Source organism: Hypanus sabinus, chromosome 4 (genome assembly GCF_030144855.1).
Source record: "Hypanus sabinus isolate sHypSab1 chromosome 4, sHypSab1.hap1, whole genome shotgun sequence".
NCBI lineage: Eukaryota > Metazoa > Chordata > Chondrichthyes > Myliobatiformes > Dasyatidae > Hypanus > Hypanus sabinus.
Window position 1 is genome coordinate 36,057,881 of NC_082709.1, and position 16,784 is coordinate 36,074,664.

At 40.8% G+C, this 16,784-nt stretch overlaps 1 protein-coding gene across 6 annotated transcripts in view; it reads right to left on the reverse strand.

The window, feature by feature from the left end:
* Positions 1–10,158, reverse strand: part of zswim2 (zinc finger, SWIM-type containing 2) — a 104,706-nt gene extending 94,548 nt beyond the window's left edge. The window contains exons 1-3 of one of the 6 annotated variants that reach the window (XM_059966824.1): positions 10,063–10,158; positions 6,764–6,821; positions 299–479 (exon numbers count right to left, since the gene is read on the reverse strand). In XM_059966824.1, the coding sequence (XP_059822807.1) occupies positions 299–448 (150 nt within the window). In that variant the 5' untranslated portion in view covers positions 449–479; positions 6,764–6,821; positions 10,063–10,158. Of the gene's footprint in view, positions 1–298; positions 1,195–2,727; positions 2,745–6,763; positions 7,371–10,062 lie in introns of those variants that run through there. The other 5 variants (XM_059966825.1, XM_059966819.1, XM_059966821.1 and 2 more) reach the window with 5 other exon arrangements.
* Between the last annotated feature and the right edge of the window lie 6,626 nt (positions 10,159–16,784).

Consider the following 16,784-nt stretch of genomic DNA (forward strand, 5'->3'; position numbering starts at 1 on the left):
TAGGGCTATGGGTAAGCCTAGGTAGTTCTAAAGTAAGGACATGTTCAGCACAGCATTTTCAGCTGAAGAGCCTGTATTGTGCTATAGGTTTTCTAAGTTTCTTTTTATGTTTCTGTGTTAGTGCAATTAATGTAAAATGGTTCAAGTTTTGTATAATTTAGTTAAAAACTATAAAAAGCATCAAATGATTTTATAAATATTGATTGACATATGCAGAAACATTAAAATAATGAAAATTAACTTATTGAACTAATTCCAAATAAAATGGGGAAATTCTTCTTGATTATTTCATACTTACTTTAAAACATTTAGCTACACCTTCTTCTTTAAGAAGAAATCCAACAGGACCTAATTCTCTCAAAATATATATCGTTGTATTGAGTGCATGATCTTGATTCCTATGAACTAAATCAGTTACAACTCTTCTGAAGGGAGCAACTCGTGACATGTTGAGGAAGTAAGGTGAGATAACAATAAATCTGAAAAATATTAAACAATATCAGTGAAATCGAACAATTATTTCCAAAAAGGGTGCTAATTTTTTTTCTTTAACTCAGAGCAAAGGTTCATTGGGGTTAGTTTACTTAAATGTTGCTAATCAAGTTGTAGTGCTTTAATCTTGGGCGGAGAAACAATCTTCTGACTTCTCACACATCTCTTTTGGGACACAATGAGATCAGCCACTCCCATAAATGATTTACTATTATGGGAATTGACTCATATTGTCCTTTATCTACATGCACAATAGCATAACCTTTGGGTGTAGCAGCGGTGCACTTGTGACCTGAGTAATTCCTGATGTTTGCATAAGTTCTCATGCACATTGGCACTCTTTCCTTCAATGGAGTGAGAACATACTGATCCTCATATGAATCAATAAATTGGTTTATTCAGCAATGCAGTGAATAAGCAGTGGAGCAGTTGTGATAAGATTCACCAAATTAAATTGATTCAAAGCAGCAATACAAAATAAGGAAAGCAACACATTTTCAACCTGTATCAGCTTTCTGTTAACAAATGTGACCGTTTCATGCTTTGAATTCCATTTTAATTTAAAACATAGCTTAAATGTAATACTAAATCTTATGCACTAAACATGCAAAATCTAGATGTCTTCGTATATAGATAGCTCGCTTAGAATACCTTTCAATAAATTTCCCACTACTGATGTCAGGCTCACCAGCCAATCATTTCCTAGTTTATTTTTAGAAAAACAACAGTGGAACAACATTAGTTATCCTCCAAACCTCTGGTACTTCACCTGTCACTAAAGATGATTTAAATATCTCTGCTAGCACCCCTGAAATTTCTGTACTTGTGTATCATAGATTTCGAGTTAACCACCCTAATTAGCCTCAAAACAGCAAACAACTCCTCCTCTGCAATCTGTAGATTCATGACCTTACTGCAGCTTTGCCTCACTTCTATAGACTCTGTTGGTCTCTTGAGTAAAAGCAGACACAAAAAGTCCATTTAAGATCTCCACCCATCTGTTTTAGTTCCATGCATAGATTACCATTCTGATTTTCCAGAGGACCAATTTTGTCCCTTGCAATCCTTTTGTCCTTAACATTTCTGTAGAATCCCTTAGGATTCTCCTTCACCTTATCTGCCAGGACAACCTCATGCTTTCATTTAGCCCTCTTTAGCATTTTGTATACTCCTTACGTACATAGTTTGTTCTTATCTGCCTATTCCCGCAATGCACTTCTTTTTTTTTAAAACCAGAGAGCCTCAATATCTCTTGAAAACCAAGGTTCCCTAAACCTCACTCATAAAATGCTGGTCAAACACAGCAGGCCAGGCAGCATCTATAAGGAGAAGCACTGTCGACGTTTCGGGCCGAAATCCTTCGTCAGTGCTTCTCCTTATAGATGCTGCCTGGCCTGCTGTGTTTCACCAGCATTTTGTGTGTGTTGTTTGAATTTCCAGCATCAGCAGATTTCCTCGTGTTTGTTCCCTAAACCTATTAACTTTACATTTTATTCTGGCAAACACATACAAGCTTTGTACTCTCAAGTTTCACTTCTGAAGGTCTCCCATTTAGCAAATACACTTACCAAGAAATATAACCCTAATGCTAGAAAACTGCCTGTCCCAATCCACACTTGCAATTTAGAATCTCAAGCCATTGACCAAACATATCTTTTCCATATTTAGTTTGAAACTAATGGCATGATAATCACTAGATGCAGTGTTCCCCTATACAAACTGTCACCTGCCCTGAATTATTCCCTAATAGGAGATCAAGAAATCACACACCGTCTTGTTGGGACTTCTATGTACTGATTAAGGAAATTTTCCTGAACACATCTGACAAACTCTATCCCATCTAGTCCTTTTACAATATGGGAGTACCAGTCAATATGTGGAAAATTAAAATTACCTACTATAACAACCTTATGTTTCTTGCAACAGTCTGTGATCTCCCTACAGATTTGATCCTTTAAATCCTGCAGATAATTGGTTGTCTATAATATAACCCAATTAACATGGTCATACCTTTCTTATTTCTCAGCTACACCCATAAAGCCTTACTAGACGTGTTCTCCAATCTGTCCTGACTGAGCACGACAGTGACAATTTCCCTTACAAGTAATGCCTCTCCTCCTCCTTTAATCCCTCCCGCTTTGTTATGTCTAAAACAACAAAATCCAGAAACATTGAGTTGCCAGCCCTGTCCCTCATGCAACCAAATTTCACTAATGGCTAACATATCATACTTACATGTGTTGATCCACGCTCTGAGCTCATTGGCCTTTCCTACAATCCATGTTGCAATGAAATCAGTCATTAGTCAGAACATTAGTTGCACGATGCTCAAACTTTTGACTACTGATTTTGTCTGAGGTCTTAACAACATCTGTCTCCACAATCTTTCCACTATTTATCTGGCACTCTGGTTCCCATCTTTCTGCAACCCCTCCCCCATGCATATGCAATATGAATGAATGAATCTCAATTCCAATTGGTTAAAAGCCTTGCTATAACATCTCTATAATCCCTGAGAAATGGAACTTTGCTTAAAGAGCACAGATCTCTCCCTTCTTTTTTGTGAGATTTCCACTCCCATGTGCATGGATCAGCATGGCAAATCTCATGAGAACTTCATAACTTTACGTGTAGTTACTGTATAGAGGCTCTCACTTCTAGAAAAGTCTACTGTAGCCATCCAGGCTCTTCTTGAGGCGTGCCTAATGTATCTCATAGCTCTCCAAGGATACATGATCTCCATGCGTCATGCATTATGTTGGCCAGTCTTTGTGTGTCTCTTTGAGCCAATGTGGGAGATTTTACCCTTTACAGTGTAAATACTGACTCTTTCGTCACAGCAATAATGCTTGATACTGCTTGGGGTGGCCTTCGGTGAGTACAAAGTGCTGATGCCCTTCTCTAAAGACTGTACTCTGAAGTATGGGGAGCTGTACTAACTTGAGGAGATCTCAGTAGAAATTATTTACAAATGGGTTTGATGCTTACTACAGCCAGTGAACAGACCTGATGGAAATGGGGTGCAGAGTTAACCATTCCCTCCCCCCCCCACTTTTGAGAACTATGAACTATTGCTATTGCTATGCTGCTAATGAGAGAGAGAAATGAAGCACAGAGGCAGCAACATCTGCTACAGATAAGAGAGAGAGAGACTCACACAGTTGATTTACGTATTATGGCTTCTTCCTGGATTGTTTACCTATCGCTGCAAGGACGTTACTTTGCTCGTTAACATTCCTAAGGGATATTCAATGTTCAGGAGGGATAGACAGGAAAGAAAAGGAGGTGGGGTAGTGTTGCTGGTTAGAGAGGAGATTAACGCAATAGAAGGTAAGGACATTAGCCTGGAGGATGTGGAATCGATATGGGTAGAGCTGCATAACACTAAGGGGCAGAAAGCGCTGGTGGGATTTGTGTACAGGCCACCTAACAGTAGTAGTGAGGTTGGGAATGACATTAAACAGGAAATTAGAAATGTATGCAAAAAAGGAACAGTAGTTATAATGGGTGACTTCAATCTACATGTAGATTGGGTGAACCAAATTGGTAAGGATGCTGAGGAAGAAGATTTCTTGGAAAGTATGCAGGATGGTTTTCTGAACCAACATGTCGAAGAACCAACTAGAGAGCAGGCCATTCTAGATTGGGTATTGAGCAATGAGGAAGGGTTAGTTAGCAATCTTGTTGTGTGAGGCCCCTTGGGTAAGAGTGACCGTAATATGGTGGAATTCTTCATTAAGATGGAGAGTGACATAGTTAATTCAGAAACAAAGGTTCTGAACTTAAAGAAGGGTAACTTTGAAGGTATGAGACTTGAATTAGCTAAGATAGACTGGCAAATGATACTTAAAGGGTTGACAGTGGATATGTAATGGCAAGCATTTAAAGATCGCATGGATGAACAACAACAAGTGTTCACCCCAGTTTGGCAAAAGAATAAACCAGGGAAGGTAGTCCACCTGTGGCTGACAAGGGAAATTATGGATAGTATCAATTCCAAGGAAGAAACATACAAATTAGCCAGAAAAAGCTGCACACCTGAGGACTAGGAGAAATTCAGAGTCCAGCAGAGGAGGACGAAGGGCTTAATTAGGAAAGGGAAAAAAGATTATGAGAGAAAGCTGGCAGGGAACATTAAAACTGACTGTAAAAGCTTTTATAGATATGCGAAAAGAAAAAGATTGGTTAATACAAATGTAGATCCCTTACAGTCAGAAACAGGTGAATTGATCATGGGGAACAAGGACGTGGCAGACCAATTGAATAACTACTTTGGTTCTGTCTTCACTAAGGAGGACATAAATAATCTTCCGGAAATAGTAGGGGACCGAGGGTCTAGTGAGATGGAGGAACTGAGGGAAATACATGTTAGTAGGGAAGTGGTGTTAGGTAAATTGAAGTGATTAAAGGCAGATAAATCCCCAGGGTCAGATGGTCTGCATCCCAGAGTGCTTAAGGAAGTAGCCCAAGAAATAGTGGATGCATTAGTGATAATTTTTCAAAATTATGGATTCTGGATTCCTCCTTGAGGATTGGAGGGTGGCTAATGTAACCCCACTTCTTAAAAAAAGGAGGGAGAGAAACCGGGGAATTATAGACCAGTTAGCCTGACATCGGTGGTGGGGAAAATGCTGGAGTCAGTTATCAAAGATGAGATAACAGCACATTTGGAAAGAGGTGAAATCATCGGACAAAGTCAGCATGGATTTGTGAAAGGAAAATCATGTCTGACGAATCTTATAGAATTTTTTGAGGATGTAACTAGTAGAGTGGATAGGGGAGAACCAGTGGATCTGGTATATTTGGATTTTCAAAAAGCTTTTGACAAGGTCCCACACAGGAGATTAGTGTGCAAACTTAAAAGCACACGGTATTGGAGGTATGGTATTGATGTGGATAGAGAATTGGTTGGCAAACAGGAAGCAAAGAGTGGGAATAAACGGGACCTTTTCAGATTGGCAGGCGGTGACTAGTGGGGTATAGCAAGGCTCAGTGCTGGGACCTCAGTTGTTTACAATATATATTAATGATTTAGGCGAGGGAATTAAATGCAGCATCTCCAAGTTTGCGGATGACACGAAGCTGGGCGGCGGTGTTAGCTGTGAGAAGGAGGCTAAGAGGATGCAGGGTGAATTGGATAGGTTTGGTGAGTGGGCAAATTCATGGCAGATGCAATTTAATGTGGATAAATGTGAGGTTATCCACTTTGGTTGCAAGAACAGGAAAACAGATTATTATCTGAATGGTGGCCGATTAGGAAAAGGGGAGGTGCAACTAGACCTGGGTGTCATTGTACACCAGTCATTGTAAGTGGGCATGCAGGTACAGCAGGCAGTGAAAAAGGCAAATGGTATGTTGGCATTCATAGCAAGAGGATTTGAGTACAGGAGCAGGGAAGTTCTAATGCAGTTGTACAAGGCCTTGGTGAGACCACAGCTGGAGTATTGTGTGCAGTTTTGGTCCCCTAATCTGAGGAAAGACATTCTTGCCATAGAGGGATTACAAGGAAGGTTCACCAGGTTGATTCCTGGGTTGGCAGGACTTTCATATGAAGAAAGACTGGATCGACTAGGATTATACTCACTGGAATTTAGAAGATTTTGGGGGGATCTTATTGAAACGTATAAAATTCTAAAGGGATTGGACAGGCTAGATGCAGGAAGATTGTTTCTGATGTTGGGGGAATCCAGAACGAGGGGTTACAGTTCAAGGATAAAGGGGGAGCCTTTTAGGACTGAAATGAGGAAAAACTTCTTCACACAGAGAGTGGTGAATCTGTGGAATTCTCTGCCACAGGAAACAGTTGAGGCCAGTTCATTGGCTATATTTAAGAGGGAGTTAGATATGGCCCTTGGGGCTAAAGGGATCAGGGGTATGGAGAGAAAGCAGGTACAGGGTTCCGAGTTGGATGATCAGCCGTGATCATACTGAATGGCAGTGCAGACTCAAATGGCTGAATGGCCTACTCCTGCACCTATTTTCTATGTTTCTATGAAAAGAATAAACAGTAGCCAATTCGGGCTGACACTTCTTCAGGACTGATAAAGAAAGAAAAAGTAGAAAACAAGAATAATAATTTGAGAAACAGAAAAAAGAATGTAAAAGACTGAGACCATAAGACATGGGAGCAGAATTCGGCCATTTAGCCCATGAGTTTGCACTGCCATTCCATCATACAAAAGCAAAAGTCAAGATCAATGTAGGTTCCTTACAGACTGAGACAGAAATTATATTGGAAAAGCAGGAAAATGAAGAGTAATTAAACAATTACTTTGTGTCTGTTTTCAATGGCCTAGCCACAAAACTTCTGGAGATGTTGAAGAACAAGTCTAGAGCAAACGAGGAAATGAAAGAAATGCACATCAGTTAAAAACAATTATGTATTGAGTGGGATTTAAGAAGAAAGAACTTTATGTACTGGAGTGGGATGGCACCAAGCTTAAATTGAATTGCACCTGGAATTGTATGGCTGACTAAGGAAGGTAAAACATGCCATGAAGGGAGTACAACAGACTCACCACATTGCTTCCTGAGATGATAATGCTTCCCAGAATGGGACAGAGATTGCTGCTTTTAATGAATAGAAAAGCACTCTTCTCTTCCTTTCTCTTACACCCTGCAACCCCATATCTTTAATCCTTTTTCTGACCCTGAACCCTTTCTGTCTTGGGTCCCCATCTCCTCCCCTTCTCACATTGCTCACCCTGACATGCAACTTTCTCTATCCCTGAATGCCTTCCAAAATTCCTGTAACCCACAACCCGTCATGACTCAGGACTGAAAGTATTTTATTTAAATGTACGCAGTATACGGAATAAGATAGATAAACTTGTAGTACAGTTGTAGCCATTGCTGAACCATTGCTGAAAGAAGATTATAGCCGGGAGCTTAGTGTCCAAAGCAAGAAGACAGAGGGGCCAGTGTTAGTAAAAAATGAAATCAAATCATTAGAAAGAGGTGATATAGGGTTAGAAGGTTTTGAATCATTGTGGATAGAGCTAAGGAACTGCAAGGGTAAGAAAACCTTGATGGGAGTTGTATACACACCAAACAGTAGTAAACATGTGGTCTACAAATCACAATGGGAGATAGAAAATGTATGCCAGAAGGGCAATGTTACAGCAGTCATGGAGGATTTTGATACACAGGTACACTGAAATACAGAAAATCAGGTTGGTGCTGGTTTCCAGGAGCATGGATTTCTAGACTGCCTACAAGATTGTTTTTTAGAGCAGCTCAAGGTTGAGCCCACTAAAGGATAATATGATCAAATTCATCCTGAAATTTGAGAAGGAGAAGCCAAAGTCAGATGTATCAGTATTACACTGGAGTAAAGGGAATCACAGAGGCATGAAAGGATTACCAGAATTGATGGGAAAAGAACACTGGCAGGGATGACAGCAGAGCAGCAATGGCTACAATTTCTGGAAACAATTCAGAAGGTACAGAGGAAAGAAGTATTCTAAAGGCATGATGACACAGTTGTGCTGACAAGAAAATTCAAGGCCAACATAAAATCCAAAGAGAGGGCATATAATAGAGCAAATATTAGTGGGAAGTTAGAGGAATGGGAAACTTTTAAAAACCAAAAAAGGCAACTAAAAAGTCATTAAGAAGGTAAAGATGGAATACGAAAGTAAGCTAGCCAATAATATTGAAGAGGATACTAAATGTTTCTTCAGATACATAAAGTGTAAAAGAGAGGTGAGAGTGGAAATCAGACTGCTGGAAAATGATGCTGGAGAAGTAGTAATGGGGTCAAGGAAATGGTGGACAAACTGAGTAAGTATTTTGCATCAGTCTTCACTGTGGAAGACACTAGTAGTATGGTAGAAGTTCCAGGTATCAGGGGTCATGAAGTGTGCAAAGTTACCATTTCTAGAGAGAAGGTTTTTAGTAAACTGAAAGGTCTGAAGCTAGATAAGTCACCTGGACCAGATAATGTACAGCCAAGCGTTCTGAAAGACGTAGCTGAAGAGATTGTGGAGGCATTAGTAATAATCTTTTAAGAAATACAAGATTCTGGAATGGTTCTGGAAGACTGGAAAATTGCAAATGTTACTCCATTCCTCAAGAAGGGAGAGGAACAGAAGAAAGGAAACCATAGGCTACTTAGTCTGACCTCAATGGTTGGGAAGATTTTGGAGTCAGTTATTAAGGACGAGGTCTCAGGGTATTTGGAGGCACATGATAAAAAAGGCTGTAGTCAATGTGGTTTGCTCAAGGGAAATTCTTGCCTGACAAATCTGTTGGAATTCTTTGAAGAAATAACAAGCAGGATAAATAAAGGAGAATCAGTTGATGTTGTGTACTTTGATTTTCAGAAGGCCTTTGACAAGGTGCCACATGTAAGACTGCTTAACAAACTACAGGACCATGGTATTATGGGAAAAGTTCTAGCATGGATAGAAGAAATGAAAGGGTTGATTATTTTCTAAATGGAGAGAAAATACAAAAAATAGAGGCATAAAGGGACTTGGGGGTCCTTGTGCAGGATTCCCTAAAGGTTCATTTGCAGGTTAAGTCTATGTTGAGGAAGGCAAGTGCAATATAAACATTCCTTTCTAGAGGACTAGAATATAAAAGCAAGGATGCAATGTTGGAACTTTATAAAACATTGATAAGGCTGCTCTTGGTGTATTGTAAGCAGTTTTGACCCCCTTATCTTAGAAAGGATGTGCTGAAACTGGAGAGGGCTCAAAGGAGGTTCACAAAAATGATTCCAGGGTTGAATGGCTTGTCATATGAAAAGTGTTTGATGGCTCTGAACCTGTATCACTGGAATTCAGAAGAATGGGGTGGGGGGGGGGGGGTGACATAATTGAAAACTATCAAATGGTGAAAGTCTTCAATAGAGTAGAGATGAAGAGGGTATTTTCTTCGGCAGGACAGTCTAAGACCAGGAGACCTAGCCTCAGAATAGAGGGGAGTCCTTTTAGAACATAGATGAGGAGAAATTTATTTAGCCAGAGAGTGATGAATCTGCAGAATTCTTTGCCACAGGCAACAGTGGAGGCCAAATCTTTTTGTGGATTTAAGGCAGAGGTTGATCAGTTCTTGAGTGGTCAGGGCATGAAGGATTAAGGGGAAAAGGCAGGAGATTGGAGCTGAGAATGAAATAGATCAGCCATGATGAAAAGGTGGAGCAGACTCGAATGGCCTAACTAGACAGGCATATGGAGGAATTTAAGGTGGAGGGTTATATGGGAGGCAGGGTTGAAGGGTCGGCACAACATTGTGGGCCAAATGGCCTATACATGTTGTATTGTTCTTTAATTCTGCTCCTATATCTTATGGACTCTGGATCATCTCTGTCCCTCACCCCTTACCTATCCCAGACGTCCTTTTCTATCCCGAAACCTGGATATCCGTATCCTCTCCATCCTAACTCTCTAACGAGAGCTCGTGCTCTGCCCGGAACCCTTCCTCACTCCCTTTCACTGAAACCCGATGCAGCCTTAGCCATGTACTTCTGTTTCCTCACCTACCTCTCCCGCCCCGAGTCGGTGTAATTACCCCGTGTGAGTATCGCCCTTGCCGGGTTTCCCCTGTTGCTTCTGGGTCACTCACCTGCAAAAAGACCCGGCGCGGCGCGGCGCTCCCTCTCCGGCGCCGGGAGACGCGCTGTTATCCGTGAACAGCCGTGCCGTGCTGCCGGGTTACCATGGCGACGGGACGCCGAACACAGCTTCCGGGTCAGCGGGGGTTGCAAGTCCCTGAATGGGAGCGGTGCTGGAAGCCCATTGTGCTCCAGTCGGGGTCAACGCTGCCAAATTTAATGTCTTAATGTTCACTCTGGCTACCAACAGTAAAAATACGTGAGGAAGATGGTCCTGAGCAGGAGGCCGACTACTCCCGCCACAGACACTGTGCAGAGTGTAAACAGAATGAACGTTTCACCTTTCCTTAAAACTCAGAAATGGATGGAGCACGGTCAATGTCGAGTTTATTGTTACACGCACAGGCACATGAATGTACAGACATGTAGCCATGTCTCAAGGGAGAGAGGAAAGAAGGTGGGAAGAAAAAGAAAAGTGAGGCGAGAGAAACTGAACGGCAAAAACGGAACATTCTTTTCTGGATATGAAAAAGACGGATAGAAATCAGTGGTGATATCTCAGTTCCATGACCTCTCATCAGAAAAACGGAAATGAAACAACTGCAAGAAATCTGTAGGGAAATCTGGAAGGGAGGAGCGAATGTGCAAAATGAAGGTGGAAAAGCGTCAAGGCAGCAAAAGGTGTAGATGGTGGAATTAGAGTCAGCATCTGAGATTATTGCAGGAAAATATTGTGCATGCTGGAACGAAAACGTTGGAAATGTCGATTGGAGAGTTGTAGTTATTGGGGCTTTAGAAGACCGCAACCTGCAAGGTAGAAATGCGACGTGGTGTTCCTTGAGTTTATAATAAATTCCATTAGAATAGTACTGGAGGTTGAGAAGAGAGAAGCTGTAAGTTAGAGAGGACGAGAGAATTATAGTAAATAAGCGACGGGAAGCTCAGCCGTACGCTTGGTAACTGCAGCCACTTCAGTAAAATAATCCTAGGCAAAACGTCTACAATGCAGATTTGGCTTTCTGCTAGCAAGCAGAAATAATTCTGGAAAAATCAACAGTTAGTTCAGCATCTGCAAAAGTTACTAGAAAAGTAGAAAGCAGGCCTCGAAATACATAGTGGAGTGAATAAATCATAGAGGCAGTCTACGTTAAGAAGCTGGGATTAAAAGACAAATTAAAAAATAACACTGTGGAAGTACACAGTAAGCCATGCAACCTCACTGAATCCAGGTTTATGTTTTCATGAAATGAGATGCTTTTATTTTAACAGCTTTTATACTTAGAACCATAGAACATTACAACACAGAAACAGGCCTTTTGGCCCTTCTTGGCTGTGCCGAACCATTTTTCTGCCTAGTCCCACTGACCCGCACCTGGGCCATATCCCTCCAACCCCTCTCATCCATATACCTGTCTAAGTTTTTCTTAAATGTCAAAAGTGAGTCCACATTCATCACTTCATCTGGCAGCTCATTCCACACTCGCGCCACTCTCTGCATGAAGAAGCCCCCCCCCCATGTTCCCTTTAAACATTTCCCACTTCACCTTAACTCATGACCTGTTTTTTTTTTCTCCCCTAGTCTCAGTGGAAAAAGCCTGCTTGCATTCACTCTTATCTGTACCCATCATAATTTTATAGACCTCTATCAAATCACCCTTCATTCTCCTATGCTCCAGGGAATAAAGTCCTAACCTATTCAACCTTTCTCTGTAACTCAGTTTCTCAAGTCCGGGCAACATCCTTGTAAACCTTCTCTGCACTTTCAACCTTATTAATATACTTCCTGTAATTAGGTGACTGAAACTGCACACAATACTCCAAATTCAGGCTCACCGATGTCTTATACAACCTTACCATTATATTCCAACTCTTATACTCAATACTTTGATTTATAAAGGCCAATGTACCAAAAGCTCTCGTTACAACCCTATCTACTTGTGATGCCACTTTTAGGGAATTATGTATCTGTACTCCCAGATCCCTCTGTTCTACTGTGCTTGTGCTTGATTTACTGGTATTTCCAGCATTTTCTGTTTTTTATCACTAACAATAACTGTGTAATTTATGAAGTATTGTACATTGTTCCCTTCCAACACAATAGAATTTTGAAATTGGGGGAAATGAATTAAAGATCATATTCACCTCCAATATCTAGATTTCCTGGTAAGTGTAAAAAAAATGGGATCATGTGAATTTCAACCTTCTAATTTTGCAAGATTTCATCATCAGTTCTTCTTTCTACTAGAACCAGGCTTGATTTTACTACTTTCAATTGCTCCAAAGCAGGAAAGGAAACTTATGTCTTGGGTTAAACAGATTCTGAAAGCAAGTGACTAAATTTGATTTTAATGGTTCATTTTCACAAACAACACATTTAAATTTGCAAACCAAATGCTCATCACCTTTGCTCTTCTATTATTTATCTTCCTTGCCTTCCATTCAGGAATTGCCTTTAAATAAACTTTTCCACAGCAGAAGTTGTTTTTTTTTTTAAAAAGTCTTCCTTCAAATCTGCCTTCTTGGAACATTGGGCATTGTAACTGGTAAGTGAATGTGTTAGGTACAACCTGCTGCTGTACATCCAGCTTTAATAATCTCTTACAAATATATATTCCAGTTTCCAATGAACTCTAAAGCTTTCATCTAGGGCTTCATGAATATCACAGAAAATTACCAGCTTCTACAGCCAGAATTTAGTATTTTTAGGGAATATTTCATGATATACTTATAAGAACATAAGAAATAGGAGCAGGAGTGGGCCATCTGCCTGTCGAGTCTACTCTGCCATTCAATAAGATCATAGCTGATCTGACCATGGACTCATCCCATCTACCTGCCTTTGTAACTCCAGAAATTAATTGAAAGAAAATCCCAGGAGCTGAGATACATGCCTACTTAGTTTTTCTTTTCCATTTTTAATGAGGCACTAACATATGATGTGGTGGCATGATGATGTAAGCCATTCATGTATTTCTTACATGTAACCCAAAATGAAGAAAGAATGTCAAAACTATGTATTTGCAAAATAACTCAAATATTACTGAAATATTAAATGCATGACACTCCTCCCTGCTTAGTTAACTAATATATAGTATAGCCTGCAATATACTATAGGATACAACTAGAAGAAGATGAAAGCCATCAACTCAGGGTTAAGTCATCAGGACACCATCGTGACTGTGTTCTTTTAGCAGGCTTTCTTGTTTTTACAAATCCAAGTTGCTGGCTCGACGTTCAACCCAGCACGGATGGAAAGCATGCAAGGGAGCCGGCTGGATTTGAATTTGAGAGCCTTCGCTCCAAGGTCCGGCGCTGATGCCATTATGCCACCAGCTGGCATAGAATACAACTACAACATAGATATGGACAGACAGTAAATTTTAGATCATCTAATTCAGGCCGAAAGATTTAATCACTTTTTCTTACTCTTGTGGGATAACATCATAATGTTTTTCCTGAGTTTGGGCAGGGGCGGTGGTGAGTCACTCTACTTGGCAGATAAGAATCATGGCTGTAAAGCTATCTCAGGTTTTGGGCCCCCCTTCATGGTGGTTGTAGGAGTTGACTCTGGGACTACAGGAAGTGGTTCTGACAGCTCTGGGCACCTTTCTTCTCCAACAGTCGACTCTGTCTGCTCTCCTCAACTGCGTGATGTGTTGTCTCCAGAAGACATCAGGTGCAATCTTCATTACGTAGGATAGTGGCCCAGTTTGGTCCTTAATATTTCTATGTACCCACTTTTGATAGACTCCGTAGTTCTTCAACCTTATTCTTTTAAGAGCCCTCGATTTGCCTCAGCTGTTTATCTTGCATCCTCCTCCTGAGGTTGGGTTTGAGGAGATCCAAGCCTAAGAGCAAAGACTGACCCAGGAAGAGCACAGCTGATGTGTTGTTGGTTGTGGAGTGTGCTGCATTGCGATATGCAAGGAGGAAATTGGTGGGCCTTCAGTTGGCTCTATTGCAGATGATGTGGCATGCAAGTTGCGGATGGTTCTCCAATCAAGATGCAGTTGTCTCAGCTAAGTACGTGCCCACAATGTGAACTTCCTGTTTTTACACATACAAGTCCAATGTGACTTGTTGGTTGTTATAATTCACTGTTATGAATGTCTTTTCCACAGGAGTTATCCTTTCTCCAGTATAAGGTTTTAGTTGGATATCTGCAGGCTTCAGTTCAGTATCTTTGAAATGCCATTCAAACTGTTTTGTGTGGTAATAGTTTAGAATGTTCTGCTGACACTGCTCACAGTGCGCTCTTTAGACTCTGGACAAACCTTTCAGCAAAGCCATCTGTAGCTGGGTGGTACAGTGCAGATGTAGTATGTATTATTCCATTCATTTTCAGGAATGACTGGTACTGTGCCACACCAAACTGTGGTCCATTGTCACTCACTTGAGAAGAGGCTTCAGAACAGACCAAGCTGTAGTGAAAGCTATTGGGAACACTTCTGGTCGCTTTGTAACTGCATCTACCTCTACCAAGAAAATTGTGCCCTGAATGGTGTGGCAAAATCCGTATGAATCCTCTGCCAGGGCAATATAGGCCATCTCTAGGGTTGGAGAGGTGCTGCTCTTGGCCTGTAACCTTTTAATTTCTTTTTTTACTACCTTGAGGTTTTGGAGATGTTTCTTATCATCCAAACTGTATCATTGATGTCATCCAGGTAACACTGAGTGCCTGAGCAACCTTGCAGCACCTGGTCCATAATTTGCTGCAAAAGTGCAGGTGCAGATGCTACTTAAAAATAAGCCTATTATAGCAATAAAGGCCTTTGTGAGTATTTACGGTGAGAACCACTTCCATCTCCATCAGTATGTAGGTAGACCTCAACTAAGACCACTTTGCTAAAGTTTGTCCCTCCAGAAAGGTTTGCAAAGATATCCTCTATCCTGGGCAGAATATTTTTACACATACAAGTCCAGTGTGGCTTGTTAGTTGTTACATTTCACTGTTAACAAATGTATTTTCCACAGGAGTTATCCTTTTTTTCCAGCATAAGTTCTTAGTTGGATATCTACAGATTTCAGTTCAATATCTTTGAAATGTTCAAACTGATTTTATGAAACGACTGAATCAGCCGACCCAATGTTCAATTCTATTTTAATTAATTTGTTGTTCACTTCTGGTGCAAGCCCTTTTGCTTGTCTCTTGTTAGTCTTCACATTGTAAATTTCAAGGCTACCAAGTCCTATGTCACGCTCATAATGGTCAGATTTTTCATCAACAGAAAACAGATTTGTGCTTTTTTTGAAACTGCTACTTTACTTTTTAATCTTTTTCTTTTCCCTGTGTAGTCCATTTATTTCTGTCTGTCCAATCAGCTCTTTGTCCTATTGTCTGTCCTACTTTGTTGCATTTTCTGCCTTTAAACCTCCATTTTTATATAAGCCCCTGCTACAACAGTAATGCTACTTTTTCGGCCAGGCAGGTTTCTGTTTAGATGTTGCAATTATGTTGGCAGTCACTTTCAACCCTGACTACAACTCAGTTGCATCTCTGGCTGCTTTTTCCATTGATACAGTGATTTCAACTGTCACCTACATCGTCTTTTCATTTGCTTCAAAATACAATTCAATTTGTTCAGTGTACATCGTCTCATTATCATTAGGTTTAATAGGTTTTAATAGGTACATTTATCGTCAGAGAAATGTTTACAATATACATCCTGAAATTCTTTTTTTTTTGCAAACATCCATGAAAACAGAGGAGTGCCCCAAAGAATGAATGACAGTTAAATGTTAGAAACCCAACCTCCCCCAGCTCCCCACTCCCATGGACAAACAGCAGCATAGCAAGGATCCTCCCCCAACTGGCAAAAAAGCATCAGCAGCCCTCCCCCCCACCGAGCACTCAAGCGTGCAGCAAAGCATCAATAAAGACACAGACTTAAAGTACCCCAAAGACTACTCGTTCACCCGGTAATTCGACATACCACCGGCTCTCCCTTCCTAATAAGGGAAAAAGAGGCGTCCCCGTTTCACAGTGAGAGGGGAAACCTAACAAACAGCTTGCTGATTTATGATGGTTTAAAGTATTGTGTTACTTTTTCTGCAGCCTGACCCCAGAAAATTGGCCCTGGAAAGGCTCAGATCTCTGGGCACACAGCTAGCAGCTAGCCCGCTGCTCTCGATATTCCGTGTTCTCCCACGGCTCAGGGGCACTGGCCTTGAACCAGCTGTCTCCAGAGCCACAAAGATCTGGCACCCTGAGGGCACAGTAGTCTTCCAGGACATGTTCTTGGCATGTCGAAAAGCAGTCGGTCGTGAGGCCCTGAGAGCGGATCCCATTCCCGCAAAGAACTGAAGCCTGAGTATAATTCTAGGTCATGGTCTTCAAAAGAACTTTGCAAAGGAAAAAAAATACCAAAGATAGAAATAGAGATGTTTCCGAAGATGCAAGCAAAGGAGTCACCATTTAGCACTGTTTATTTGGTGTGCAATGGGACACATCTATTTTTTGATGTAGCCTGCCATCTCTGCTTGCTTGCTTATTTATTTATTTGTGTGTTTGCTTGTTTATTTATTTATTTATTTATTTATTATTACCTGGTATTCACTGTTTAAGAATCCTTGGCTGAACTCGTTGTTTGTTAATTTCATCCTTATTCTGCCTTTTTTTAATAACCCAAACTTCTCTCTCCCCTTTTGAAGAAAAACATATTGTGCTTCAACAGGTAGGGAGTCATTTCAGCTTCGTTTTAAAACTTCCTTGTTACCACTGTTATGTTTGATA